Here is a 25,986-nt window from a genome sequence, read left to right as displayed (position 1 = left end):
CAACTAATGTTCTATGCCACAGGATATAACATAGATTTGTTCACATGCATAACATGACATAACAGTATTAATTTTTTGATTTGATTTACCTCATTGATTTGCTTTACTTGTTTTGTCATTCACTCACTTTACATTTTTTTAAGAATGAAATAAGTAATGTAAACAACTTGTTTGTTTTTCCGCTGTGTGTGTGTGTACGTCTTGTGTCTGTACGTCGTGTGTGTACGTCGTGTGTGTGTGTGTGTGTACGTATTGTGTGTGTGTGTGTACGTCGTGTGTGTGTGTAACCATGTACATGGTGTGCGTCCTGTGGGGTTTGCAGTGCGCAGCTCGTCATCCTCCTCACCTCCTCCTGAGCCCCAACCCTCCTCATCTCCACCTCCTAACACACAGCCACCCCCCCTGCTCACTGATGGCTCCCACTTCATCTGTGTCTAGTAGTAGCAGCAGTAAGAGTGTGTAGGTACGCCCACAAGAGTCTCCTGTGTTCAGTCTCTCCCCTGTTCAGTCTCTCCTCTCTGTTCAGTCTCTCCCCTGTTCAGTCTCTCCCCTGTTCAGTCTCTCCTCTCTGTTCAGTCTCTCCTCTCTGTTCGGTCTCTCCTCTCTGTTCAGTCTCTCCTCTCTGTTCAGTCTCTCCTCTCTGTTCAGTCTCTCCTCTCTGTTCAGCCTCTCCTCTCTGTTCGGTCTCTCCCCTGTTCAGTCTCTCCTCTCTGTTCAGCCTCTCCTCTCTGTTCAGTCTCTCCTCTCTGTTCAGTCTCTCCTCTCTGTTCGGTCTCTCCTCTCTGTTCAGTCTCTCCTCTCTGTTCAGTCTCTCCTCTCTGTTCAGTCTCTCCTCTCTGTTCAGTCTCTCCTCTCTGTTCAGCCTCTCCCCTGTTCAGTCTCTCCTCTCTGTTCAGCCTCTCCTCTCTGTTCGGTCTCTCCTCTCTGTTCAGCCTCTCCTCTCTGTTCAGTCTCTCCTCTCTGTTCAGTCTCTCCTCTCTGTTCAGCCTCTCCTCTCTGTTCGGTCTCTCCTCTCTGTTCAGTCTCTCCTCTCTGTTCAGTCTCTCCTCTCTGTTCAGTCTCTCCTCTCTGTTCAGCCTCTCCTCTCTGTTCAGCCTCTCCTCTCTGTTCAGCCTCTCCTCTCTGTTCAGTCTCTCCCCTGTTCAGCCTCTCCTCTCTGTTCAGTCTCTCCTCTCTGTTCAGCCTCTCCTCTCTGTTCAGCCTCTCCTCTCTGTTCAGTCTCTCCTCTCTGTTCAGTCTCTCCTCTCTGTTCAGCCTCTCCTCTCTGTTCAGTCTCTCCTCTCTGTTCAGTCTCTCCTCTCTGTTCAGTCTCTCCTCTCTGTTCAGCCTCTCCTCTCTGTTCAGTCTCTCCTCTCTGTTCAGCCTCTCCTCTCTGTTCAGCCTCGCCTCTCTGTTCGGCCTCTCCTCTCTGTTCAGTCTCTCCTCTCTGTTCAGTCTCTCCTCTCTGTTCAGTCTCTCCTCTCTGTTCAGTCTCTCCTCTCTGTTCAGTCTCTCCTCTCTGTTCAGTCTCTCCTCTCTGTTCAGCCTCTCCTCTCTGTTCAGCCTCTCCTCTCTGTTCAGTCTCTCCTCTCTGTTCAGCCTCTCCTCTCTGTTCAGTCTCTCCTCTCTGTTCAGTCTCTCCTCTCTGTTCAGCCTCTCCTCTCTGTTCAGTCTCTCCTCTCTGTTCAGTCTCTCCTCTCTGTTCAGTCTCTCCTCTCTGTTCAGTCTCTCCCCTGTTCAGCCTCTCCTCTCTGTTCAGCCTCTCCTCTCTGTTCAGCCTCTCCTCTCTGTTCGGCCTCTCCTCTCTGTTCAGTCTCTCCTCTCTGTTCAGTCTCTCCTCTCTGTTCAGTCTCTCCTCTCTGTTCAGCCTCTCCTCTCTGTTCGGTCTCTCCCCTGTTCAGCCTCTCCTCTCTGTTCAGCCTCTCCTCTCTGTTCAGTCTCTCCTCTCTGTTCAGTCTCTCCCCTGTTCAGCCTCTCCTCTCTGTTCAGCCTCTCCTCTCTGTTCAGTCTCTCCTCTCTGTTCAGCCTCTCCTCTCTGTTCAGTCTCTCCCCTGTTCAGCCTCTCCTCTCTGTTCAGTCTCTCCTCTCTGTTCAGCCTCTCCTCTCTGTTCAGTCTCTCCTCTCTGTTCAGTCTCTCCTCTCTGTTCAGCCTCTCCTCTCTGTTCGGTCTCTCCTCTCTGTTCAGCCTCTCCTCTCTGTTCAGGCTCTCCTCTCTGTTCAGCCTCTCCTCTCTGTTCAGCCTCTCCTCTCTGTTCAGTCTCTCCTCTCTGTTCAGTCTCTCCCCTGTTCAGCCTCTCCTCTCTGTTCAGCCTCTCCTCTCTGTTCAGTCTCTCCCCTGTTCAGTCTCTCCTCTCTGTTCAGTCTCTCCTCTCTGTTCAGCCTCTCCTCTCTGTTCAGTCTCTCCTCTCTGTTCAGCCTCTCTCCCCTGTTCAGTCTCTCCTCTCTGTTCGGTCTCTCCTCTCTGTTCAGCCTCTCCTCTCTGTTCAGTCTCTCCCCTGTTCAGCCTCTCCTCTCTGTTCAGTCTCTCCTCTCTGTTCAGTCTCTCCCCTGTTCAGCCTCTCCTCTCTGTTCAGCCTCTCCTCTCTGTTCAGTCTCTCCCCTGTTCAGTCTCTCCTCTCTGTTCAGTCTCTCCTCTCTGTTCAGCCTCTCCTCTCTGTTCAGTCTCTCCTCTCTGTTCAGCCTCTCTCCCTGTTCAGTCTCTCCTCTCTGTTCGGTCTCTCCTCTCTGTTCAGCCTCTCCTCTCTGTTCAGTCTCTCCCCTGTTCAGCCTCTCCTCTCTGTTCAGCCTCTCCTCTCTGTTCAGTCTCTCCTCTCTGTTCAGCCTCTCCTCTCTGTTCAGCCTCTCCTCTCTGTTCAGTCTCTCCCCTGTTCAGCCTCTCCTCTCTGTTCAGCCTCTCCTCTCTGTTCAGTCTCTCCTCTCTGTTCAGTCTCTCCCCTGTTCAGCCTCTCCTCTCTGTTCGGTCTCTCCCCTGTTCAGCCTCTCCTCTCTGTTCGGACTCTCCCCTGTTCAGCCTCTCCTCTCTGTTCAGCCTCTCCTCTCTGTTCAGTCTCTCCTCTCTGTTCAGCCTCTCCTCTCTGTTCAGTCTCTCCTCTCTGTTCAGTCTCTCCTCTCTGTTCAGCCTCTCCTCTCTGTTCAGTCTCTCCTCTCTGTTCAGCCTCTCCTCTCTGTTCAGCCTCTCCTCTCTGTTCAGTCTCTCCTCTCTGTTCAGTCTCTCCTCTCTGTTCGGTCTCTCCCCTGTTCAGCCTCTCCTCTCTGTTCGGTCTCTCCCCTGTTCAGCCTCTCCTCTCTGTTCAGCCTCTCCTCTCTGTTCAGCCTCTCCTCTCTGTTCAGTCTCTCCTCTCTGTTCAGTCTCTCCTCTCTGTTCGGTCTCTCCCCTGTTCAGCCTCTCCTCTCTGTTCGGTCTCTCCCCTGTTCAGCCTCTCCTCTCTGTTCAGTCTCTCCTCTCTGTTCAGCCTCTCCTCTCTGTTCAGCCTCTCCTCTCTGTTCGGTCTCTCCCCTGTTCAGCCTCTCCTCTCTGTTCGGTCTCTCCCCTGTTCAGTCTCTCCTCTCTGTTCAGCCTCTCCTCTCTGTTCAGCCTCTCCTCTCTGTTCAGTCTCTCCTCTCTGTTGTTCAGTCTCTCCTCTCTGTTCAGCCTCTCCTCTCTGTTCAGTCTCTCCTCTCTGTTCGGTCTCTCCTCTCTGTTCAGTCTCTCCTCTCTGTTCAGCCTCTCCTCTCTGTTCAGTCTCTCCTCTCTGTTCAGCCTCTCCTCTCTGTTCAGTCTCTCCTCTCTGTTCAGCCTCTCCTCTCTGTTCAGTCTCTCCTCTCTGTTCAGTCTCTCCTCTCTGTTCAGTCTCTCCTCTCTGTTCAGTCTCTCCTCTCTGTTCAGCCTCTCCTCTCTGTTCAGTCTCTCCTCTCTGTTCAGCCTCTCCTCTCTGTTCAGCCTCTCCTCTCTGTTCAGGCTCTCCTCTCTGTTCAGCCTCTCCTCTCTGTTCAGTCTCTCCTCTCTGTTCAGTCTCTCCTCTCTGTTCAGCCTCTCCTCTCTGTTCAGTCTCTCCTCTCTGTTCAGCCTCTCCTCTCTGTTCAGTCTCTCCTCTCTGTTCAGTCTCTCCTCTCTGTTCAGCCTCTCCTCTCTGTTCGGTCTCTCCCCTGTTCAGCCTCTCCTCTCTGTTCAGTCTCTCCCCTGTTCAGCCTCTCCTCTCTGTTCTGCCTCAAGCTCACCTAATTTTTGACAGAAATCTCAGGCCTGTAAACTCAATGTTTCCAGTTGCTCTTCCCCTCTCGTTTTCTCTCTCTCTCTCTCTCCTTTTTTAATAATCTCTTTCTTTCCCTCTCTTTTTAGCCCTGGCCTCAATGAAGACCTACACGTGAGAAGACCTCTACACTAGGACATGACACACCCAGCACAAAATCCAACAAACTGGACTGACTGACAGACTGATGGCCGTTAGACCGCGCGCCATGCTCTGTTCAGTCTATACCTTACTACAGTATGACATCACATCCTCCTGTGCCCTGACGTCAATTCATGTTGCCACATCCCCTCCCTTTAACATCACCACCACTTTCCCTTCTCTCCCCCCTCACCTCCTCTCCGTGGTATCACCCTCCTCCCCCCTCATCACCCTCCTCCCCCCTCACCTACTCTCCATGATATCACCCTCCTCCCCCCTCACCTCCTCTCCATGATATCACCCTCCTCCCCCCTCACCTCCTCTCCATGGTATCACCCTCCTCCCCCCTCATCACCCTCCTCCCCCCTCACCTCCTCTCCATGGTATCACCCTCCTCCCCCCCTCATCACCCTCCTCCCCCCTCACCTCCTCTCCATGGTATCACCCTCCTCCCCCTCATCACCCTCCTCCCCCTCATCACCCTTCTCCCCCCTCAATACCCTCCTCCCCCCCTCACCTACTCTCCATGGTATCACCCTCCTCCCCCTCAATACCCTCCTCCCCCCTCACCTCCTCTACATGGTATCACCCTCCTCCCCCCTCAATACCCTCCTCCCCCCTCACCTCCTCTCCATGGTATCACCCTCCTCCCCCTCATCACCCTCCTCCCCCCTCAATACCCTCCTCCCCCTCACCTCCTCTCCATGGTATCACCCTCCTCCCCCCTCATCACCCTCCTCCCCCTCATCACCCTTCTCCCCCTCAATACCCTCCTCCCCCCCACCTACTCTCCATGGTATCACCCTCCTCCCCCTCAATCCTCCTCCCCCTCACCTCTCATCACCCTCCTCCCCCTCAATACCCTCCTCCCCCCTCACCTCCTCTCCATGGTATCACCCTCCTCCCCCCCTCATCACCCTCCTCCCCCCTCACCTACTCTCCATGATATCACATTTGATCTTTGCAACAATGAGACAATAATAAGGCATCGATACTGTTTATTTTAGAGTATAATTAGTTCCATTGCCGTTATTTCTATAGTTTGGAGTTGATGATTCTGATTGAATATTGTCTGATGGTTCGGATGTGTTCAGAGCATAAGGTCTGAATCCTGCTGTGATGACTCCTTCCCTTGGGGAAAAGACTGTCACGTGTTCCTTACACACAGACACAGTAATGCCAATAACTTTTTCACACTTCAACAGTTCCACTGTTCAGCTTGGTTTTATAACTATTTTAGTTCATTTAAGTTTTAAAAAATATATATTTTTTAGTTCACAACACTGCATATTTTAGTAATTCAAATCCAGTGTACAAAACCATTTCTGTTTTATATGTCTAAATATACAAGAGACAAATATAGTTGATTTATAGATTTGAAGAACGTGCCACTTTATTGTTGCAGAGGAGGATGGATGAGATTTGTAATATTTTTTTCTGGTTGGTTGTAATTATATTTATACGTCGGATCTTCTGCAGTTCCCCTTCTGCACTCGAATGGCAACATATTCCCTATGTAGTACACTACTTTGTATCAGGGCCTATAGGACTCTGTTCAAAGGGAGTGCACTACTTTGTATCCGGGCCTATAGGACTCTGTTCAAAGGGAGTGCACTACTTTGTATCAGGGCCTATAGGACTCTGTTCAAACGGAGTGCACTACTTAGTAAGGAACAAGGTGCCGTTTCGGACCCAAACCCTGTCGCACTGTTGTCGCCCGACACACACGTGAATGTTTTGGCTTTAAAAAAAGAGATGCTTAGTTTTTGTTTTCTATTGCTGAGAAGAGAAAAGATATATTTAAAAAATGTTTTCAGACCGAGGTTTGGTTTTTAGAAGTCTATTTTACGACTAGTTGGTTTTGGGGTGTCCTGGGAACAGAAAGACAAAGGGATAGGATAGCACATGTAAAAAGCAATAAGCAGATGCTTTTGTTTAAGGATGTCTCCCAAATGGCACCCTGCTTCCTATCAAGCGCCCTACTTTTGACCACATCCCCTATGGGCCATGGCACCCTATTCCCTAAATAGCCCTATGGTCCCTGGTTAAAAGTAGTACACTATATAGGGAAAATAGTGTCATTTGGGAAACGGAATAGTTTTAGTGTACAAACTGTAATTACCAAAATTAAGTTCTTTGTGTATATAGTGTATGGTGTGTTTATCGGGGGGTTGAAACCGGTTCAGGGAACAGAACCGAAAACTGGAAAATAACAACATTTTTCGAGGGAACGAGAACCGAGAATGAAAGTGATCTATTCTGTTCCGGAACAGAACCATTATTTTAAAAGCATGGGAACCGGTTAATAAAATGATTTCATGTTCAGGGCATTTTTTTTTCCAGTCCCACAAAAAAAAGCGCAACAAAGCACCTATTGTATGCAAAGCCCTCACCTGTCACTCAGAAACGTATTCCAGTGTCTGGCTTCCTGCTGCCTTCCTGCTGCCTTCCTGCTGCCTTCCTGCTGCCTTCCTGCCTCCTTCCTGCTGCCTTCCTGCCGCCTTCCTGCCAACTGAAAATCTTTGCCAGTGTGTAGGCTATCTGCCCTTCCCCCTCCCTCCAAAGCATAATCTACTGTAGCTACTGACGTTACAGGCAGGCGTGATTCAGAAATTAAAGGGAAAATATTTTTTATTAGAGAACAGTGGATTCATTTTTTTCAATGCTAGTTAAGGATACTATAGTTATTACATTTCACATTGGATTTATTATTAAAATGTTTTTTTTTTATGCTGGTGCTGCTCTGCACACACGAGCTTGTTAGCTAGCTAGCTAGCAGGTGCTTCCAGAAACCCAGCCTAAACAGAAACCGAAGCCCTTCCTCTGTAGGCTTCATGCCCAGCCCTCTCTTCACCCACAACATTTCAGTTGCATGTTGCACCCTACACTACACTTGTCTGTCCAATGTATTTATACTGAACAAAAATATAAACGCTACATTCAACAATTTTATCGATTTTACGGAGTTACAGTTCCACATGAGGAAATCAGTCAATTTAAATAAATTCATTAGGCCCTAATCTATGGATTTCACATGACTGGGAATACAGATATGCATCTGTTGGTCACAGATACCTTAAAAAAAAGGGCCTCACAATGGGCCTCAGGAACCCGTCACTGTATTTTTGTGCATTCAAATTGCCATAGATAAAATGCAATTGTGTTCATTGCCCGTAGTTTATGCCTGCCCATACCATAATCCCACCGCCACCATGGGGCACTCTGGCCTTTTATTGTCCCCAGCACAAGGTGCACCTGTGTAATGATAATGCTGTTTAATCAGATTTTTCATATGCCACACCTGTCAGGTGAATGGATTATCTTGGCAAAGGATAAATGCTCACTAACAGGGATGGAAACAAATTTGTGCACAAAATTTGAGAGAAATACGTTTTTTTTTGTGAGTATGGACATTTTCAGATATCTTTTATTTCAGCTCATGAAACATGGGACCAACACTTTACATGTTGCGTTTTATATTTTTGTTCAGTGTACATTCTGTAGCAGGCCTGCTCCATAGCAAGCTCCTCTATCCATTGGTGAAGTCATTTAATGTTGAGCTAAATTAAAAAATAAATGTTGATTTCAGAGGTTTAAAAAGGAACAGAAAGGAACGATATAAAACGTAACTTTTTGAGGGGGGGTTCGAACCGGTTCAGAACTTTATATTGCTGGTCGGAACAGTGGGACGGAATGGAAAACAAAGAATGGTTCTGTTCAGAACGAACGATTGGAAAATTATTTGGGTTCCAACCCCTGGTATAAACTGGTACCGCGGTACAGTTGGTATTAGTGCTGAGCGATTAGTGCTTTTTGAGGTTGGTTCGGTTAGATTATATGGAGAGAAAAAAAAATCAGTTTTGGATTTCCCTTTTGATAATCTTTTATAGACATTAAATGCACTATGGATTATTATTATTGTGTGTTGAATGCTGTTAACCATCAGTTATTCATATTATTTTACTTTAATAAAAGATTTAAATTGTTCTGTATATTACATTGGTTTTATTTGATAACTTTATTATTTCATTCCAAGTCATCATCTCATCTCTATAGAGCTGTTGTAGCCTGTTGTCTGACAAAATCACTATTTTTGTAGCTCTTAAAAGTAAATAAGGCATACTTTTAAAAAACATAATTCAATATATTGTTTTCCAGTTTCAGGACCTGCTATGCGCTTGCGCGGCATTAAAGTATGTTATGGGTCTAATCATAAAACTACATATAGAATCCCCTTTTAATTCAATAGGATCTCTGTGGGCCTAGTAAAGACTTTTTATTGTGGCATAAACACAACCAATCATGATGTTTTTTTCAATTGGATTTGTCAAACAGTCACTTCAAAGGACAACTTTACTAGGCTACCCGCGCAAGTTCACCCCCACCCCCCAAACAGGTGAATGGAAAAAGACTTCTGTTACACAAAACAACACGTCTAATTTGCCGACTGTAATTAGGGCAGAGCGCTCTTCTCTGTCGGCCACACATCTCTGCCTTGGCAAAATCCCTGTGTTCTTGTCAAACCGCATTGTATTTTGGAGTGTAAACTATGACTACCCGTTTTCAAATCCATTTGCTCATTTTTCATGCCTCTGATGTAACGATAAATATTGGTATGACGTTTTAATTACTGTGATAGGCTCATGTTTTACCGGTACTGCGTACACCCACTATTTATTTTGCTGGGACGTCGTACCGGAGCGCCTTACTTTCACCCCTGCTTTTATAACTACTGAGTAACAACTATTAATCACTTAGATTATGTATTTTCAGGTAGAGATACCTCGCAAAGAAACTGTTTTCTATCCCCCTCTGTGTCTGCGCCACCACAGACTGGACAAGTAGGCGGGCGCGCAATGGATTATGGTCATTGTAGTTAATTACTACGTTCTCTGCACTAAACTATAGAATATTGGCCTGTTGGAAACTACAACTCCCTACTACAGTACATCGCACAGGTCGGACATGAGCTGATTTATCTCTAGAGAAACTGCATCGAGTTCACGGGGGGGAAATGAAGAAAGAAAAAAAATGGTATTCAAATAATTGAACCGACGTTGGTGAATTAGTAAAAAAAAGAATAATAATTTAGATTTTGGTTAATCGCTCAGCACTTGTGTATATACTGTACCACAGTACTGTAGTACACAGTACAGAGAGAAGAGGATTGGAGGGTCTAGGATATATATCCATAACAGGCTACTACTTACTACATTATACTTAGAGTTGATGATATTACAATATTTATATCCCCTTTGTTTTATATGATGTTAAATAAATGTTATTGTTCTTACACATTGATGTGTGGGTGTGGTGATTGATAAGAGTGGAATGACTGGATGCTACTCCATATTATAAACTAGAAAATATGTTTTATTGACAATGATCATAGTATTTCCCCCATCCCAAAATACTTTATATTGGCCCCTAAATGTTGCTGTTGATAAAGTTGTGGGTTGAATATATCCTGCCTAAGTGCTTTTCATAGAGTTATATTCAGTTTTCACACCTATTGTGTGTTTCCAGGTTTATTGAGAAAGAAAAAACGACAATATTCATAAAAAGAAAATAACTTCAGCTTACTGGTGATCGAGAATGTTCCACAAACAACTGAATGAATCTCACCAACTCTGATCTTCTGGGTAAAATGTATTTTTGAACGGGTACTAGGTTCTGGGAGTTTATGATATGCATTATAGAGATTATTATAGGTCGCAAATGTAATCGCAAAAGGAATACATTTCCATGAGACAAATGTCGGTATTGTGTAGTTGATATCTATAGAATGATAACGCCAGAGGTCCAAAGGAAATCCCTGTTCAAAACTAAAGCAGTAGCACTGCCATGTGGTCACAGAGTAAAACACTGATCTGTACTGGCAGAAGCTGCATTGTAACAGTTCCCATCAGACATACATTTTTCAATCGGTGGGTTCATCGGTGATCACCCCATTTGCTCTAATCCAGTTGAGATTTGATTTAAACGAGATTATTTTAGGATTGTGAGTGACGCAGCGGTGTAATGAACTGCATCGCCGTGCTAGAGGCGTCACTACAGACCCGGATTACGATCCCGGGCTGTATCACAACCGGCCGTGATCGGGAGTCCCATAGGGCGGCGCACAATTCGCCCAGCGTTGTCCGGGTTTGGCCTGGGGTAGGTTGTCATTGTAAATAAGAATGTGTTCTTAAACTGATTTGCCTAGTTAAATAAAGGTGAATAAAAATATATAGTGGTTTGCAAACCCGTGATTTCTCCAACACGTGGAACGCTTCAGTGAGTGAAAATACGTTGTTACTATTTTCCCCGCCCCGCAACGCTTCTGTCCAATGTATTCACCGCTCCGGTCTGGGACATGACGCCGCGCGACACGCGTAGTGAAAATATCCACTGGTGTTCAGTAAAAATGGCTACCGCTTCTTCTGAATCGCAAGGTTCCGCATTGAGCGAGGAAAACAGTGAAACGCTTACAGAAAAGACCAAGGAGGAAAAGCAACCGGACACCGCTACAGATGATCCGGGTGTTAGCAGCGTCGACGCATTGCTGAACATGGAAGTAAGGGTAGCGGAATGCGGAGAAGACGGAGAAGAAGGGGACGCGAAACCTGCTGCAGAGGCAGATGAGGAGGCTGCGGAAGCGGTGGTGGTGGTGGTGACAGCGGCGACAACAGGGGTCGTAGATGATGAAGATGATGATGAAGAAAAGACGGTGGGGTGTAAACTTGGTAAAACAGATGAGGATTGCTCGGACTCTAAGACACAGAGGATCCTGGTGGACGGTGGTGAGACGAGCGAGACAGTTACAGATACGGTGAAGGAAATAGAAAGTAAACCAGAAGAACAGCGAGAGGAGAGCCAGTCGCCTGTTACAGTCAGTGACTGTGTGGTAAAAAGCAAAGTCCGTGACGATGGGCCGGAGCCCCGGGAGGAGAAAACAACCAGCAGCGGTGGGGACCGTGAGGAGCTTGCGGTGGGAGACAAGCGGAGGGCCAGCGTAGAGATGTCATCCTCGGACGGAGAGCCACTCAGCCGGATGGATTCAGAGGACAGGTTGGTACTTGGTAAACTATACAATTTCAAGATAAATGTTTGTAACACGGTGTTAATTTGTTTAATATCCACCAGGCTCTCAAACTAATGCTCTAAAACTCAGAGCTCACAGGAATGCTGACAGAGAGGCTACCATTCTTCCAGTAATGAGTTTCTGGTGCTTTGATCAGCTCAGCTACGTTGTTGCCATGCAGATGTGGTGCCCTCCTTCCTGCTGCTGCGCCACACATCCCATCCTGGAGGGGTTTGTTAATGATTTGGGAAGTATATGCGGAGTGTAGGCTACTAAACATTAATAACACTTGCTCTTTCCACGACATACACTGACCAGGTGAATTCTAGTGAAAGCTTTTATCCCTTATTGAGACATGTTAAATAAGGATTTTTAAGACTTGAGACAATTGAGACATGGATTGTTGTATGTGTGCCATTCAGAGGGTGAATCAAATGTATTTATATAGCCCTTCTTACATCAGCTGATATCTCACAGTGCTGTACAGAAACCCAGCCTAAAACCCCAAACAGCAAGCAATGCAGGTGTAGAAGCACAGGCCACCAGTTTGAGTGTGTCAAAAACTGCAACACTGCTGGGTTTGTCATGCTCAACAGTTTCCCATGTTTGTTTATCAAGAATGGTCCACCATCCAAAGGACCGGTGGTTGGAAACAGGTCATTGATGAAAGAGGACAAAGGAGGCTGACATGAATTGTTCAGAGCAACAGACGGGCTACAGTCAGTCAACTCAGTCCAGTACAATTATTTTTTTTTATTCTTTTTTTTTCACCTTTATTTAACCAGGTAGGCCAGTTGAGAACAAGTTCTCATTTACAATTGCGACCTGGCCAAGATAAAGCAAAGCAGTTAGACACATGCAACAACACAGAGTTACACATGGGATAAACAAGTGTACAGTCAATAACACAATATAAAAAAAGAAAGTCTATATACAGTGTGTGCAAATGGCGTGAGGAGGTAAGGCAATAAATAGGCCATAGTAGCAAAGTAATTACAATTTAGCAAATGATGACGTGCAATTAGAAATACTGGTGTGAAAAGAGCAGAAAAGTTGGTGCCCACAGACCCATAAAAGAATGCACAACTTGTCGTACCTTGACCCCATACCTTGACACCGTAGACACTAGAGGTCGACTGATTAATCGGCATGGCCGATTACAAGTTTTCATAACAATCGGTAATCTGCCTTTTTGGACGCCGACAACATTCGCAGAGTACGACCCTGCCTCACACAGGAAGCGGCGCAGGTCCTAATCCAGGCACTTGTCATCTCCCGTCTGGATTACTGCAACTCGCTGTTGGCTGGGCTCCCTGCCTGTGCCATTAAACCCCTACAACTCATCCAGAACGCCGCAGCCCGTCTGGTGTTCAACCTTCCCAAGTTCTCTCACGTCACCCCGCTCCTCCGCTCTCTCCACTGGCTTCCTGTTGAAGCTCGCATCCGCTACAAGACCATGGTGCTTGCCGCCGGAGCTGTGAGGGGAACGGCACCTCCGTACCTTCAGGCTCTGATCAGGCCCTACACCCAAACAAGGGCACTGCGTTCATCCACCTCTGGCCTGCTCGCCTCCCTACCTCTGAGGAAGCACAGTTCCCGCTCAGCCCAGTCAAAACTGTTCGCTGCTCTGGCACCCCAATGGTGGAACAAGCTCGCTCACGACGCCAGGACAGCGGAGTCAATCACCACCTTCCGGAGACACCTGAAACCCCACCTCTTTAAGGAATACCTAGGATAGGATAAAGTAATCCTTCTAACCCCCCCCTTAAAAGATTTAGATGCACTATTGTAAAGTGGTTGTTCCACTGGATATCATAAGGTGAATCCACCAATCTGTAAGTCGCTCTGGATAAGAGCGTCTGCTAAATGACTTAAATGTAATGTAAATGTACATTGCACTCCACGAGGAGACTGCGTGGCAGGCTGACCACCTGTTACACGAGTGCAGCGTCAAAAGGAGCCAAGGTAAGTTGCTAGCTAGCATTAAACGTATCTTATAAAAAAAACAATCAATCTTCACATAATCACTAGTTAACGACACATGGTTGATATTACTAGGTTAACTAGCTTGGTTGATATTACTAGGTTAACTAGCTTGTCCTGCATAGCATATCATTTACCATCGAATCACAGCCTACTTCAATTTTGCCAAACGAGTGATGATTTAACAAAAGCGCATTCGCGAAAAAAGCACATTTGTTGCACAACTGTACCTAACCATAAACATCAATGCCTTTCTTAAAACCAGTACACAGAAGTATTTATTTTTAAACCTGCATATTTAGTTAAACGAAATCCATGTTAGCAGGTAATATTAACTAGAGAAGTTGTGTCACTTCTCTTGCGTTCAGTGCAAGCAGAGTCAGGGTAAATGCAACATTTTGGGTCCTCTGGCTCGTTGCAAACTGTGTTTCTTCCTAACAAAGACCGTAATTAATTTGCCAGAATTGTAGATAATTATGACGTAACATTGAAGGTTGTGCAATGTAACAGGAATATTTAGACTTAGGGATGCCACCCGTTAGATAAAATACAGAACGGTTCCGTATTTCACTGAAAGAATAAACATTTTTTGTTTTTGAAATTATAGTTTCCGAATTTGACCATATTAATGACCAAAGGCTCGTATTTCTGTGTGTTTATTATATTATAATTAAGCCTATGATTTGATATTTGATAGAGCAGTCTGACTGAGCGATGGTAGACAGCAGCAGGCTGGTAAGCATTCATTCAAACAGCACTTTACTGTGTTTGCCAGCAGCTCTTAGCAATGCTTGATACACAGCGGTATTTATGACTTCAAGCCTATCAACTCCCGAGATTAGACTGGCAATACTAAAGTGCCTATAAGAACATCCAATAGTCAAAGGTCTATGAAAAAGAAATGGTATAGAGAGAAATAGTCCTATAATTCCTATAATAACTACAACCTAAAACTTCTTACCTGGGAATATTGAACCACCAGCTTTCATATGTTCTCATGTTCTGAGCAAGGAACTTAAACGTTAGCTTTTTTACATGGCACATATTGCACTTTTACTTTCTTCTCCAACACTTTGTTTTTGCATTATTTAAACCAAATTGAGCATGTTTCATTATTTATTTATGTATTATATTAAGTTAAAATAAAAGTGTTCATTGTTCATTCAGTATTGAAGTAATTGTCATTATTACGAATATATACCGATTAATTGGACGATTTATTTATATATATAAAAATTGGCCAATTAATCAGTATCGGCTTTTTTGGTCCTCCAATAATCGGTATTGGCGTTGAAAAAATCCTAATCGGTCGACCTCTAGTAGACACCTTACCTTGACACGAATGGGGTACGGCAGCCGAAGAAGACCTTACACACGTCCACTTCTTTCAGAAAAAACAAGAAACTGTGGTTGCAGTGGGCTGAGGAACAAAAACACTGGAGAAATGGAAAAACATTGTCTGGTCTGATGAGTCCTGGTTCCTGCTGTTTCACGCTGAGTGGAGGACTTGGGTATGGAGAGAACAACAGGAGAACATGCATCCATCATGCCGCGTGTCAACATTGCAGGGTGATGGTGTGGGGTGTGTTTTCATGACACACATTGGGGCACTGATAAAAGTGGAACAACGTTTGAATGCCACAGGAAGTCTGAACATCATTGCCAATAAGGTACATCCCTTCAGGGCAGTTGATTTGTTTTTCAGACGGATAACGCCCCAGGGCACAAGGCTAGGATTGTCCAGGAATGGTTCCACAAACATGATAGTGACTTCAGCTTATTGCAGTGGCCTGCCCAGTCAGCAGATCTGTGGGATGAGATGGATCAAGCTATTCGGAGTAGAGATCTTCAACCAGCCAACTTGACATAACTATGGGAAACGATGGAGACAACCCGGTCTTATGCTTTTGACACCTTGTAGAGTCCATGACCCGACGACTTGAGGCTGTTGTGAGGGCAAAAGGGCAGTGTAACTAAATATTTGGAAGGTGTTCCTAATGTTTTGTACACTCGGTGTATCTGCAGGTCTTTATAAACCGGTAATGCATACTTCATTGAGCCTTTCATTTTTTACTTTTGATTGAAACAAATATGTGCACTTTCATCTTGTAAATATCAGCTGTGTCTCTGTTCCATTCATTCAGGCTGGAAGTATGTTTTACTTGACAGTTTGCTATGAATTTGAATCAAGTGCTAGAATGTGTCTTAAAACCCCCTGAAATGGTTTGAGGGGCCAATTAGCAGCAGCGATGGCTGGTGGCACACATGTTGCAGCTCTGCATAACCAGGCAGTCTGTTCTAGAACAATCAGGCTTCCAGACTTTACATAGGTCGCTTTAGACAGGAAGCCCAATTCTTTTGACCAATCAGATCTGAAAAATATCTGATGTGAAAAGATCTTATGTGATTGGTTAAAAGACCCATTAGGGATAAAATGTCAGAATGGGGCTGCCGGTGTAAATGCAGACTTTTTCCACAGCTTCAACTGTTCTTCATCGTCTGACATGTTTAGCTTGTCAGAATAAAGATGTCTCCCTCTTTTTCACTAAATCACTAGATGGTTGTCTGATACACCATAACATCTCAATGTGAGTCTATTTCCCTAGTCTTTTTACTTCAGAATGATGACTGTGTGCATCTCTCTCTCTGTGTCTCTCTCTGCGTCTCTCTCTGCGTCTCTCTCTGCGTCTCTCTCTGTGTGTGTCTCTCTGTCTGTGTCTCTGTCTCTCTGTGTCTCTCTGTCTGTGTCTCTCTCTCTCTGTGTCTCTCTCTCTCTGTCTGTCTCTCTGTCTCTCTCTGTCTGTCTCTCTGTGTCTCTCTGTCTGTCTCTCTGTGTCTCTCTGTCTGTGTCTCTGTGTCTCTCTCTCTCTGTGTCTCTCTCTGTCTGTGTCTCTCTCTCTCTCTGTGTCTCTCTCTCTGTCTGTCTCTCTGTGTCTCTCTGTGTCTCTCTCTCTCTCTCTGTGTCTCTCTCTCTCTCTGTGTCTCTCTCTCTCTGTGTCTCTCTCTCTCTGTGTCTCTCTCTGTGTCTCTCTGTGTCTCTCTCTCTCTCTGTGTCTCTCTGTCTGTCTCTCTGTGTCTCTCTGTGTCTCTCTGTGTCTCTCTGTGTCTCTCTCTCTCTCTGTGTCTCTCTCTCTCTGTGTCTCTCTCTGTGTCTCTCTGTGTCTCTCTCTCTCTCTGTGTCTCTCTCTCTCTGTGTCTCTCTCTCTCTGTGTCTCTCTCTGTGTCTCTCTGTGTCTCTCTCTCTCTCTGTGTCTCTCTGTCTGTCTCTCTGTGTCTCTCTGTGTCTCTCTGTGTCTCTCTCTCTCTCTGTGTCTCTCTCTCTCTGTGTCTCTCTCTGTGTCTCTCTGTCTCAGTATCAGCAGTACCCTGATGGACATGGAGAGCACGGTATCCAGCGGACGCTCCACCCCTGCCATGATGAACGGGCAGGGCAGTGCCACCCAGTGCCACTCCGGTACCAAGGGCCAGGCAGTGGGGAATACCTGCTGCTGGGACCAATGTGGCCTCTGTTTCACCTGCAGCCCAGACCTGGCTGAACACATCAGGGGCCTCCACGTCGACGGACAGAGAGGAGGGGTGGGTAGTATCAGGAACCAGGACAAAATAGGGTTGTGTTCATTTGGGAGAAAACCTTTTGAAAATGAGTAAAACAGGAAGGCACTAGTTGGACTTAAACCATCGTTTTAAACTGGTTTGCTACTTTTGGCCCCGATGAACATGACCCAGGCTTCTCTATATCAGATCAAATTTGATGACCAATTTATGCAGAAATCCAGGTATTTCCAAAGGGTTCACATATACTTTTTGTTGCCGCTGTAAATCAAAACTGGATGGTTTTTGGAGATGGATGGGGCTTGTTGTCCGTTAGTTTACTGGGGGGGGGAGAGAAATAAACTCTCCTCATCACCATCTCTAACTCTCTCTCTTCCCCCTCCCCATCTCTTTCTCCCCCCATCTCTTTCTCCCCCCATCTCTAACTCTTTCTCCCCCCATCTCTAACTCTTTCTCCCCCATCTCTTTCTCCCCCCATCTCTAACTCTCTCCCCCCCATCTCTAACTCTTTCTCCCCCATCTCTTTCTCCCCCCATCTCTAACTCTCTCCCCCCCATCTCTAACTCTTTCTCCCCCATCTCTTTCTCCCCCCATCTCTAACTCTCTCCCCCCCATCTCTAACTCTTTCTCCCCCATCTCTAACTCTCTCTCTCCCCCATCTCTTTCTCCCCCCATCTCTAACTCTTTCTCCCCCATCTCTAACTCTCTCTCTCCCCCCCATCTCTTTCTCCCCCATCTCTTTCTCCCCACATCTCTAACTCTTTCTCCCCCATCTCTTTCTCCCCCCATCTAACTCTTTCTCCCCCCATCTCTAACTCTTTCTCCCCCATCTCTTTCTCCCCCATCTCTTTCTCCCCCATCTCTAACTCTTTCTCCCCCCATCTCTAACTCTTTCTCCCCCATCTCTAACTCTCTCCCCCCCATCTCTAACTCTCTCTCCCCCATCTCTAACTCTCTCTCTCCCCCCATCTCTTTCTCCCCCCATCTCTAACTCTTTCTCCTCGATCTCTTCCCCCCCCATCTCTTTCTCCCCCCATCTCTAACTCTTTCTCCTCGATCTCTTCCCCCTCCCCATCTCTTTCTCCCCCATCTAACTCTTTCTCCCCCATCTCTTTCTCCCCCCATCTCTAACTCTCTCTCCCCCCCCATCTCTAACTCTTTCTCCCCCCATCTCTAACTCTCTCTCTCCCCCATCTCTAACTCTCTCTCTTCCCCCTCCCCATCTCTTTCTCCCCCCATCTCTAACTCTCTTTCTCCCCCCATCTCTAACTCTCTTTCTCCCCCCCATCTCTAACTCTCTTTCCCCATCTCTTTCTCCCTCCATCTCTAACTCTCTTTCTCCCCCATCTCTAACTCTCTTTCTCCCCCCATCTCTAACTCTCTTTCTCCCCCATCTCTAACTCTCTCCCCCCCATCTCTAACGCTCTTTCTCCCCCATCTCTTTCTCCCCCATCTCTAACTCTCTTTCTCCCCCATCTCTAACTCTCTCTTCCCCCTCCCCATCTCTTTCTCCTCCCATCTCTAACTCTCTCTCTCCCCCATCTCTAACTCTCTCTCTCCCCATCTGTAACTCTCTCTCTCCCCCATCTCTAACTCTTTCTCCCCCCATCTCTAACTCTCTTTTCCCCCATCTCTAACTCTCTCTCTCCCCCCATCTCTAACGCTCTTTCTCCCCCCATCTCTTTCTCCCCCATCTCTAACTCTCTTTCTCCCCCATCTCTAACTCTCTCTTCCCCCTCCCCATCTCTTTCTCCCCCCATCTCTAACTCTCTCTCCCCCCATCTCTAACTCTTTCTCCCCCATCTCTCTCTCCCCCCATCTCTAACTCTCTCTCCCCCCATCTCTAACTCTCTCTTCCCCCTCCCCATCTCTTTCTCCCCCCCATCTCTAACTCTCTCTCCCCCCATCTCTAACTCTCTCTCTTCCGCCTCCCCATCTCTTTCTCCCCCCATCTCTAACTCTCTTTCTCCCCCCCATCTCTAACTCTCTTTCCCCATCTCTTTCTCCCCCCATCTCTAACTCTCTTTCTCCCCCCATCTCTAACTCTCTTTCTCCCCCCATCTCTAACTCTCTCTCCCCCCATCTCTAACTCTTTCTCCCCCATCTCTCTCTCCCCCATCTCTAACTCTCTCTCCCCCCATCTCTAACTCTCTCTTCCCCCTCCCCATCTCTTTCTCCCCCCATCTCTAACTCTCTCTCCCCCCCATCTCTAACTCTCTCTCTTCCGCCTCCCCATCTCTTTCTCCCCCATCTCTAACTCTCTTTCTCCCCCCATCTCTAACTCTCTTTCCCCATCTCTTTCTCCCCCATCTCTAACTCTCTTTCTCCCCCCATCTCTAACTCTCTTTCTCCCCCCATCTCTAACTCTCTTTCTCCCCCATCTCTAACTTTCTCTCTCCCCCCCATCTCTAACGCTCTTTCTCCCCCCATCTCTTTCTCCCCCATCTCTAACTCTCTTTCTCCCCCATCTCTAACTCTCTCTCTCCCCCATCTCTAACTCTCTCTCTTCCCCCTCCCCATCTCTTTCTCCTCTCCTCCCATCTCTAACTCTTTCTCCCCCATCTCTAACTCTCTCTCTCCCCCATCTCTAACTCTCGCTCTCCCCCATCTCTAACTCTCTCTCTCCCCCATCTCTAACTCTCTCTCTCCCCCATCTCTAACTCGTTCCCCCCATCTCTAACTCTCTCTCTCCCCCATCTCTAAACTCTCTCCCCATCTCTAACTCTCTCTCTCCCCCATCTCTAACTCTTTCCCCCCATCTCTAACTCTCTCTCTCCCCCATCTCTAAACTCTCTCCCCCATCTCTAACTTTCTCTCTCTCTCTCCCATCTCTAACTCTCTCTCTCTCTCTCCCATCTCTAACTCTCTCTCTCTCCCCCATCTCTAACTCTCTCTCTCCCCCATCTCTAACTCTCTCTCTCCCCCATCTCTAACTCTCTCTCTCTCCCATCTCTAACTCTCTCTCTCTCTCTCCCCATCTCTAACTCTCTCTCTCTCCCCCATCTCTAAACTCTCTCTCCCTCCATCTCCAACTTGCTCTCCCCCCACCAGGTGTTTGTGTGTCTGTGGAAGGGCTGTAAGGTGTACAACACTCCGTCCACCAGTCCAAGCTGGCTCCAGAGACACATGCTGACACACAGCGGAGATAAACCCTTCAAGGTATGTATGGAATCCCTGCGGTAATTGAACCCACAAGTTTAGTGTTGTTAGCAGGTCTCAGGTGGTTTTCTGAATGGTGACCTGCTTGTCTCTCTCTCTCTCTCTCTCTCTCTTTCTCTGTAGTGTGTGGTGGGGGGCTGCAATGCCAGCTTTGCATCGCAGGGGGGCCTAGCGCGCCACGTGCCCACCCACTTCAGTCAGCAGAGTTCCTCTAAGCTGTCCAGTCAGTCTAGACTCAAGGAAGAGTCTCCCTCTAAAGCTGGGCTTACTAAGAGGAAGAAACGAACGCAGATGAACAAACGCAGGCGTTCGCTACGTATGTACCTACTACAGAGCTGTGTGTGAAAAATCTCATTTTGTTTGTCACACGCTTCATAAACAACAGGTGTAGACTAACAGTGAAATGCTTACTAACAGGTATTTTTTCAACAATGCAGAGATAAAGATAAGAAATAGAAACAGTGAAAAAAGGAATAAATTCACAGTGAATAACAATAACAAGTAAAAATAACATGGCTATTTACAGGATGTACCAGTACCGAGGCGATGTGCAGGGGTACGAGGTAATTGAAGTAGCTCCAGTAACATTTTCAAATTAATAGCCTGGGTGTTTGTTTTCTTAAATCACAACACAATGCCCTCAGCATTTGCTCATTTGCATAGTTAAATGTTTAATTCCATCATTCACTTCCAGCATTTTAATCAACTTCTTCATTTCCTGCACGAATGTGTTAACATTTACACAATGTCACATGTTTTCTTGTCTTCGTATGCCTCTATATACAGTATCAGTCAAAAGTTTGGTTGGGTTCAAGTCCGGGCTCTGGCTGGGCCACTCAAGGACATTCAGAGACTTGTCCCGAAGCCACTCCTGCGTTGTCTTGGCTCTGTGCTTAGGGTCGTTGTCCTGTTGGAAGGTGAACCTTCACCCCAGTCTGAGGTCCTGAGAGCTCCTGAGCAGGTTTTCATCAGGAATCTCTTAGTACTTTGCACCGTCATCTTTCTCTTGATCCTGACTAGTCTCCCAGTCCCTGCCTCTGAAAAACATCCCCACAGCATGATGCTGCCACCACCATGCTTCAATGTAGGGATGGTACCAGGTTTCCTCCAGACATGACGCTTGGCATTCAGGCCAAAGAGTTCAATCTTGGTTTCATCAGACCAGAGAATGTTGTTTCTCATGGTCTGAGAGTCTTTAGGTGCCTTTTGGCAAACTCAAAATAGGCTGTCATGTGCCTTTTACTGAGGAGTGGCTTCCGTCTGGCCACTATACCATAAAGGCCTGATTGGTGGAGTGCTGCAGAGATGGTTGTCCTTCTGGAATGTTCTCCCATCTCCACAGAGGGACTCTGGAGCTCTGTCAGAGTGACCATCGGATTCTGGTTTTTTTATTAATACATTTGCGGGTTTCTTATTTTTTCTCATTTTATTCAACTGTTACCATGCACCTGCAAAAAAATAGCCCAGATGTGCAAGTGCCTTATGAATTTTTAATACATTTGCAAACATTTCTAAAAAACATTTTTTGTTTTGTCATTATGGGGTATTGTGTGTAGATTGATGAGGAAGAAAAACATTTAATACATTTTAGAATAAAGCTGTAACGTAACAAAATATGGAAAAAGTTAAGGGGCATGAATACTTTCCGAATGCACTGTATATAAACTTTTGTGTGAAATTATTATTATTCTCCTCTTTGACGGCACAATTTTGGCAGTTCATACTTGTGCCACTAGAGGGTAATCAGACGATTTCTAGGGGTATATAATCAAATCAAATTTTATTTGTCACATGCACCGAATACAACCTTACCGTGAAATGCTTCCCAACAATGCAGTTCAAGAAATAGAGTCAAGAAAATATGAACTATTTCAATTTAGTTTAATTAAAATAAAAAATAGCAATAATGAGGCTATATACAGGGAGTACCGGTACCGAGTCAATGTGCGGTGCTACAGGTTAGTCGACGTAATTTGTACTTGTAGGTAGGGGTAAAGTAACTATGCATAGATAATAAACAGCAAATAGCAGCAGTGTAAAAACAAAGTGGTGGGGTGTCAATGTAAATAGTCTGGGTGGCCATTTGATTAATTGTTCAGCAGTCTTATGGCTTGGGGGTAGAAGCTGTTAAGAAGCCTTTTGGACCTAGACTTGGCGCTCCGGTACCACTTGCCGTGTCGTAGCAGAGAGAACAGTCTATGACTCGGGTGACTGGAGTCTTTGACAATACATTTGGGCCTTCCTCTGACACTGCCTGATATAGAGGTCCTGGATGGCAGGAAGCTTGGCCCCAGTGATGTACTGGGCCGTACGCACTACCCTCTGTAGCGTCTTACCGAGCAGCTGCCATACCGTCGGATGCCGAGCAGTTACCATACCAGGCGGGGATGCAACCGGTCAAGATGCTCTCGATGGTGCAGCTGTAGAAATTCTTGAGGATCTGGGGACCCATGCCAAGTATTTTCAGTATGCTGAGGGGGAAAGGTGTTGTGCCCTCTTCACGACTGTCTTGGTGTGTTTGGGCCATGGTAGTTTGTTGGTGATGTGGACACCAATGAACATGAATTGCTCAACCCGCTCCACTTCAGCCCTGTCGGTGTGAATTGGGACGTGTTCGGCCCTCCTTTTCCTGTAGTCCACGATCAGCTCCTTTGTCTTGCTCACGTTGAGGGAGAGGTTGTTGTCCTGGCACCACACTGCCAGGTCTCTGATCTCCTCCCTATAGGCTGTCTCCTCATTGTCGGTAATCAGACCTACCACTGTTGTGTCGTCAGCAAACTTAATGATGGTGTTTGAATCGTGCAGTCGTGGGTGAACAGGGAGTACAGGAGGGGACTAAGCACGCACCCCTGGCCCCCCATGTTGAGGATCAGCGTGGCAGATGTGTTGTTGCCTACCCTTACTACCTGGGGGCGGCCCGTCAGGAAGTCCAGGATCCAGTTGCAGAGGGAGGTGTTTAGTCCCATGGTCGTTAGCTTAGTGATGAGCTTCGTGGGCACTATGGTGTTGAACGCTGAGCTGTAGTCAATGAACAGCATTCTCACATCGGTGTTCCTCTTGTCCAGGTGGGAAAGGGCAGTGTGGAGTGCAATAGAGATTGCATCATCTGTGGATCTGTTGGGGCGGTATGCAAATTGGAGTGGGTCTAGGGTATCTGGGAGGATGGTGTTGATGTGAGCCTTTCAAAGCACTTGATGGCTACAGACGTGAGTGCTACGGGGTGGTAATCATTTAAGCAGGTTACCTTTGCTTTCTTGGGCACAGGAACTATGGTGGTCTGCTTGAAACATGTTGGTATTACAGACTCAATCAGGGACATGTTGAACATGTCAGTGAAGACCCTTGCCAGTTGGTCACCGCATGCTCTGAGTACACGTCCTGGTAATCTGTCTGGCCCTACGGCCTTGTGAATGTTGACCTGTATAAAGGTCTTGATCACATCGGCTACGGAGAGAGTGGTGCTTTCATGCATGCTTCAGTGTTACTTGCTTCAAAACGAGCATAAAGACATTTAGCTCGTCTTGTAGGCTTACGTAACTGGGCAGCTCACGGCTGGGTTTCCCTTTGTAGTCTGTAATAGTTTGCAAGCCCTGCCACATCCGATGAGCGTCAGAGCCGGTGTAGTAGAATTCAATTTCCTAAAGTTGTTGACTGTTTTTGTGTTTGACACTTAGCTAGCAGTTCTCAGCTGCTAGCAGCCAATGGCCATAATTTTTTACAGTCATTACTGAATTATTTTATGTAGCAAATCAAACATTAAACAATTAATGGTGATTCATGGTAACCTCATAAACAATTCATTTAGATCCGGCATTTTGAAACAGGCATTTATTTGCTGAAATGTGTGCGGTTGCCCGGCTATTAAAAGGCAGAGGTGGCTATTTCAGCGTCTGCGTTTAGTTGAAGTTTTACGGTATGTACAAATCGGTAGGGTTAAAGTGACTCGGCAACAGGATAGATAATTCACAGTAACAGCAGCGGGTAGCCATTTGATTAGCTATTTAGCAGTCTTATGACTTGGGGGTAGAAGCTATTCAGGGTCCTGTTGATTCCAGACTTGGTGGACTGGTACCACTTGCCATGTGGTAGCAGAGAGAACAGTCTATGGCTTGGGTGGCTGGAGTCTTAGACAGTTCTTTGGGTCTTCCTCTGACACCGCCTGAGCTCGGCTTCATTGATGTACTGGGCCGTACGCACTACACTCTGTAGTGCCTTGCGGTCGGAGGCCGAGCAGTTGCCATACCAGGCGGTGATGCAACCAGTCAGGAAGCTCTTGATGGGGCAGCTGTAGAACTTTTTGAGGATCTGAGGATCCATGCCAAATCTTTTCAGTCTCCTGAGGGGGAATAGGTTTTGTCATGCCCTCTTCACGACTGTCTTGGTGTGTTTGGACCATGACAGTTCCTTGGTGATGTGGACACCAAGGAACTTGAAGCTCTCAACCTGCTCCACTGCAGCCCCGTCAATGAGAATGGGTGAGCTTCCTTTGCCCTCCGTTTCCTGTAGTCCACGATCAGCTCCTTTGTCTTGCTGACATTGAGGGAGAGGTTGTTGTCCTGGCACCACACTGCCAGGTCTCTGACCTCCCTATAGTTTGCCTCATCGTTGTTGGTGATCAGGCCTACCACCCTCCTGTCGTCAGCAAACTTGATAATAGTGTTGGAGTCGTAGGCGGCCATTTTGTGAACATGGAGTATAGGAGGGGACTAAGCACACACCCCTGGGGGCCCCCTGTGTTGATGGTAAGTGTGGCGGATGTGTTGTTGCCTACCCTAACCACCTGGGGATGGCCCATCAGGAAGTCCAGGATCCAATTGCAGTCACACACTCTACACAATGTTTTAGCCTCAACGCGTTTGGTCATCTGTAAAGATAGATTAGAATTGGACCACACACTCACAGAAACCCAGTTAGTTTGAAAGGCTCCCGAGTGACGCAGCAGTCTAAGGCACTGCATCTCAGTGCTAGAGGAGTCACTACAGACCTTGGTTTGATCCCGGGCTGTATCACAACTGGCCTTGATCGGGAGTCCCATAGGGCGGTGCACAATTGGCCCAGCGTCGTCCGGGTTAGGGGAGGGTTTGGCCAGGGTAGGCTGTCATTGTAAAATAAAAATGTGTTCTTAACTGACATGCCTAGTTAAATAAAGGTTCAATAAAATAGAAGTTCCTTGGAGCATGTGAAGTGCTCACCGTTTCCAACTGCAAACTGGCACCTGGGGTTTTTCACATGACCTAGCATACACGTTCAGGTAACGGCCTTGCTGGCGCTGAACACACACATACACACAGGGCACAGAACTGAAAACCCAGAGAAGGCTGATATTTTTTAGGAACAGAACCAGAACCGGGAACGAAAGTGATCTCTAGTGTTCCGGAACAGAAACATTATTTTCAAGTCTTTCAAAAAACAAATGTATACATTCTTAAAAACTAGTGTATAATTCTATAATTCAGTGAAGTTATGATGCTAGTAAGAGCCTTAACACATTCCAACTCGTGTCATGTCATGATGTTCAGCGTTTCAAGCCAAGCTCCCTCCATATCCACCACTCTCTCTACCCACCTGTGAAATTTCTGTCGCGTCTCACGCGTGCACTTATATGAACAATCAAACATGCAAACAATTACCTTACCTGTTCCATAGCAAGCTGCTCTAGCCGCGTTAATGGTGAAGTAAATTAATAAATTAGTAAATTAATAAACTCAATGTAAAAACGATGTTGATTTCAAGGGTTAAAACATGAATGAAAAGGAACTATATGAACCATTTAACTTTTTATGGGGTTCAAACCAGTTCAGAACTTTATTATGTCGTAAACACTGGAACCAAACTAAAGAAAATAGGGGTTCTGTTCAGAATGGAAAGATTGGAATTTTT

The 25,986-nt window shown here is 46.4% G+C and overlaps 2 protein-coding genes across 23 annotated transcripts in view; both read left to right on the top strand.

The window, feature by feature from the left end:
• Nucleotides 1-4,622, top strand: part of LOC106561741 (pleckstrin homology domain-containing family A member 5) — a 248,718-nt gene extending 244,096 nt beyond the window's left edge. For 11 of the 19 annotated variants that reach the window (XM_045688504.1, XM_045688512.1, XM_045688508.1 and 8 more), the window contains 2 exons: nucleotides 323-463; nucleotides 4,298-4,622. In XM_045688504.1, coding sequence (XP_045544460.1) covers nucleotides 323-438 — 116 coding nt within the window. In that variant the 3' untranslated portion in view covers nucleotides 439-463; nucleotides 4,298-4,622. The remainder of the gene's footprint in view (nucleotides 1-322; nucleotides 464-4,297) is intronic. The other 8 variants (XM_045688525.1, XM_045688527.1, XM_045688520.1 and 5 more) reach the window with 3 other exon arrangements.
• Nucleotides 4,623-10,562: 5,940 nt separating this feature from the next.
• LOC106561744 (zinc finger protein aebp2) overlaps nucleotides 10,563-25,986 on the top strand; it is a 105,480-nt gene continuing 90,056 nt past the window's right edge. For 3 of the 4 annotated variants that reach the window (XM_014125973.2, XM_014125974.2, XM_014125975.2), the window contains exons 1-4: nucleotides 10,564-11,399; nucleotides 16,749-16,971; nucleotides 19,999-20,106; nucleotides 20,230-20,422. In XM_014125973.2, the coding sequence (XP_013981448.2) occupies nucleotides 10,705-11,399; nucleotides 16,749-16,971; nucleotides 19,999-20,106; nucleotides 20,230-20,422 (1,219 nt within the window). In that variant the 5' untranslated portion in view covers nucleotides 10,564-10,704. Of the gene's footprint in view, nucleotides 11,400-16,748; nucleotides 16,972-19,998; nucleotides 20,107-20,229; nucleotides 20,423-25,986 lie in introns of all 4 variants that reach the window. The other variant, XM_014125972.2, reaches the window with a different exon arrangement.

The sequence above is a fragment of the Salmo salar genome, chromosome ssa10, assembly GCF_905237065.1.
Source record: "Salmo salar chromosome ssa10, Ssal_v3.1, whole genome shotgun sequence".
Classification (NCBI taxonomy): domain Eukaryota; kingdom Metazoa; phylum Chordata; class Actinopteri; order Salmoniformes; family Salmonidae; genus Salmo; species Salmo salar.
Note: the sequence above shows the minus strand (reverse complement) of the source record. Positions and strands in the feature narration are given on the sequence as shown.